This window comes from Laccaria bicolor, genomic scaffold, assembly GCF_000143565.1.
Source record: "Laccaria bicolor S238N-H82 LACBIscaffold_5 genomic scaffold, whole genome shotgun sequence".
Classification (NCBI taxonomy): domain Eukaryota; kingdom Fungi; phylum Basidiomycota; class Agaricomycetes; order Agaricales; family Hydnangiaceae; genus Laccaria; species Laccaria bicolor.
In genome coordinates this window covers 235,859-238,649 of record NW_001889876.1, presented here as the reverse complement: position 1 = coordinate 238,649, position 2,791 = coordinate 235,859, and the positions used below count along the sequence as shown (strand labels likewise).

Below are 2,791 nucleotides of genomic sequence, written 5' to 3'. Positions count from 1 at the left end.
GACAATGATCCAGATCATACAAAAAGCAGCCCAGAACAGAAGGAATTTCTTCGAACTTACATGATTTCGACTTTAACTTCACCAGGCCTGGAGGCCAGGTTTGATGAACTAGAAACAGAGCAACCTTACCCGGAAACTCATAGGTCATTCATTGGACAGTCACAGGATGAATTCCTTCTTATACTAAGAGAATGGCTGAAAAATCCTAAAAAGATCGAAGGATATTCTGATAAAAAGTATGGCGCTTTCGTAAGATTTGCAAAAAGTTTCTTCCTAGACAAAGAGGATAGATTATATCGTCGAAGCATTGAATCACGTCACAAGCTAGTGGTCGACGAGTCTCACCGAATGTACATGATGAGATCTGCACACGATGCTATGGGACATAGGGGAGCATATGCAACGCAGAATATGTTAACGGAGCGTTTTTGGTGGCCTGAAATCGAAAGAGACGTACATTGGTATGTGAAAACATGCCAGCGTTGTCAGGAACGAACCAAACGTGTGGTGGAAATCCCACCCACCGTGACACATACACCATCTATTTTCCAACGACTACACGCTGATACCGTACACATGACTCCGAAATCAAATGGATGTAAGTACATCGTCCATGGGAGGTGTGCACTGTCAAGCTGGGTTGAAGGAAAACCCCTAAAAAGTGAAACTGCAAGAACTGTCGGCTTATGGCTTTTTGAAGAAGTCATCTGCAGATGGGGTTGTCTAGAAGTAATAATAACTGACAATGGTTCGGCTTTCCTTGCTGCTGTAAAATGGCTTGAAGAAAAATACGGGATAAAGGGTATTAGGATATCTCCGTATAATTCTAAGGCAAATGGCAGAATCGAAAGGCCCCACTGGGATATTATACAAATGCTCACAAAGTGCTGTGGACCCAAGAACCTTGCCAAGTGGTATTGGTTCTTTTGGCAAGTACTTTGGGCTGACAGGATCACGATTAGAAAAAGATTTGGTTGTTCGCCGTTCTTTATGGTAACAGGCACACATCCAATATTACCTCTCGACGTACAGGAGGCTACCTGGTTAGTAAAATTACCAGATCGTATGTTGTCCACTGCAGAATTGATTGGCTATAGAGCCAAAGCATTAGCAAAACACAGGCAGCATGTGGCGGAAATGCGCGAGAGGGTCACCTTAGAAAAAATGAAAAGAGTGGCAAAATATGAACTAAGCCACCGCCATAAAATCAGTGGTCAAATGTATAAACCCGGAGACCTGGTGCTTATCAGAAATTCACAAGTATCCTCGTCATTAAATAGTAAAATGCAACCAAGATACCTGGGACCTATGATTGTGGTACGTCGAACAAAGGGAGGTTCATATATAGTTTGTGAACTGGACGGATCAGTCAATCACAATAAAATTGGAGCGTTCAGAGTCATTCCGTATTTCGCAAGAGAAAGGATCGACTTACCTGAGCACTTCAGTACACTTATTGATGCAAGCAATGAGGAACTGGATGAAATCGAAAACACAGGCGTTGAAGAAAGACCTAACGCAAGAGATTACTACTTTGAAGGACTTAATCTTGATGGGTCTTCCGCAGATGAATCCGGGGACTTAGAAGAAATCGAAGATTTAAGTGAAGAAGAGGCTTAGTAGACTTATGCTTTAAAATTGGCTAAAGTTTAATAAAAACCTCCAGCAGTTTATAAACATAATGCGCAAGCGCCTTCTAGATTTTCCATGCGTAGTCAACTATACATGCGGGCTCTAGGTGTCCGTCTACAAAAAAGTTCGGATAGTTCTACTACTCCTTAGTTACTTCACGCTCAGCAATCTGGGCAAGGGCAATTTCGTAATCAGCGACAAGTACATCGCGAAGACGAAGCTCCAAGTCGAGGCACTGCATGCTAAGAAGAACGCGTTCACGAAGATCGACCTCTTGCTGCTTGAAATAAGCAAGGGTGGGATAAGCCGGCATGCGGTTGGTAACAGCAGCATGTGCGCGCGCTAAGATCTCCCTGTACAGAGGGTTGTCGATGAGCAAGGAGTTGGCAGACTCGTCTATAACAAAGGACGAGCGCGTTAGTTTACGATTTATGAAGATAAAAGATAAATACGAACTTTGACGAGACTGAAGATCTGCTAAACCACTAATAAAGGGCGGTTCAGTACGAGGGCGTTTGTTGCCAGCGCAACTGCCTTTGGCATGCTCGACGACGAGGGCCTTGTGAAATTCGCGACTGTTAGTGTCCATGCCTGGAACAGCGTCGTAGGGAATGCTGACCGTTTCGGCATGCTTGGATTTGGCTGGGGTCTGTTATGTCCGAATAAAATATGAAGTTAACAACGTGGCAGTGGACTCACGCAATAATAGCAGCTTACCTTGGGACCAGAGGCAGCGCGCTTCTTGCCTTTCTCTTTGGGAGAGGAAGCAGCGTCCTTGACTTCTTCGTCACCGAAGAGGTTGTCCACTGCCATCTGAGCAAAGCGGTACGCAATATTAAAATTGTGTTCTGCTCAAAAGAAAAAAAAAAAAAAAAAAAAAAACGCACGGTGTCAGCTGCAGTGATAGCGTTGGGGCCATCACACCCACCCATCATAACGTCGGTATCCGAGGGGCTGGGGACAATCTCGACCTCGTCATCCTTGTCCTCAACAACAGCCTTGGACTTGACAAGCTTGCGGGGATGCTGTTTCAAAATGTATCCGCGCTGCGTTAATAAAATGAGAAAAGATGAACAAAATAAGTATAAACGTGCCTTGGCTTTAGCGGCGGCCATTACCTCTGCAATCTCAGCCTGAGCCTGAGCTTGAGCAGTAACAG

At 44.6% G+C, this 2,791-nt stretch overlaps 1 protein-coding gene across 1 annotated transcript in view; it reads right to left on the bottom strand.

The window, feature by feature from the left end:
• Nucleotides 1–1,771: 1,771 nt before the first annotated feature.
• The window catches only part of LACBIDRAFT_323937 (uncharacterized protein), a gene marked incomplete at both ends in the record, with an annotated part of 3,154 nt that continues 2,134 nt past the window's right edge, over nucleotides 1,772–2,791 (bottom strand). The window contains 4 exons of the mRNA XM_001877251.1: nucleotides 1,772–2,028; nucleotides 2,089–2,281; nucleotides 2,350–2,445; nucleotides 2,520–2,657. Coding sequence (XP_001877286.1) covers nucleotides 1,772–2,028; nucleotides 2,089–2,281; nucleotides 2,350–2,445; nucleotides 2,520–2,657 — 684 coding nt within the window. The remainder of the gene's footprint in view (nucleotides 2,029–2,088; nucleotides 2,282–2,349; nucleotides 2,446–2,519; nucleotides 2,658–2,791) is intronic.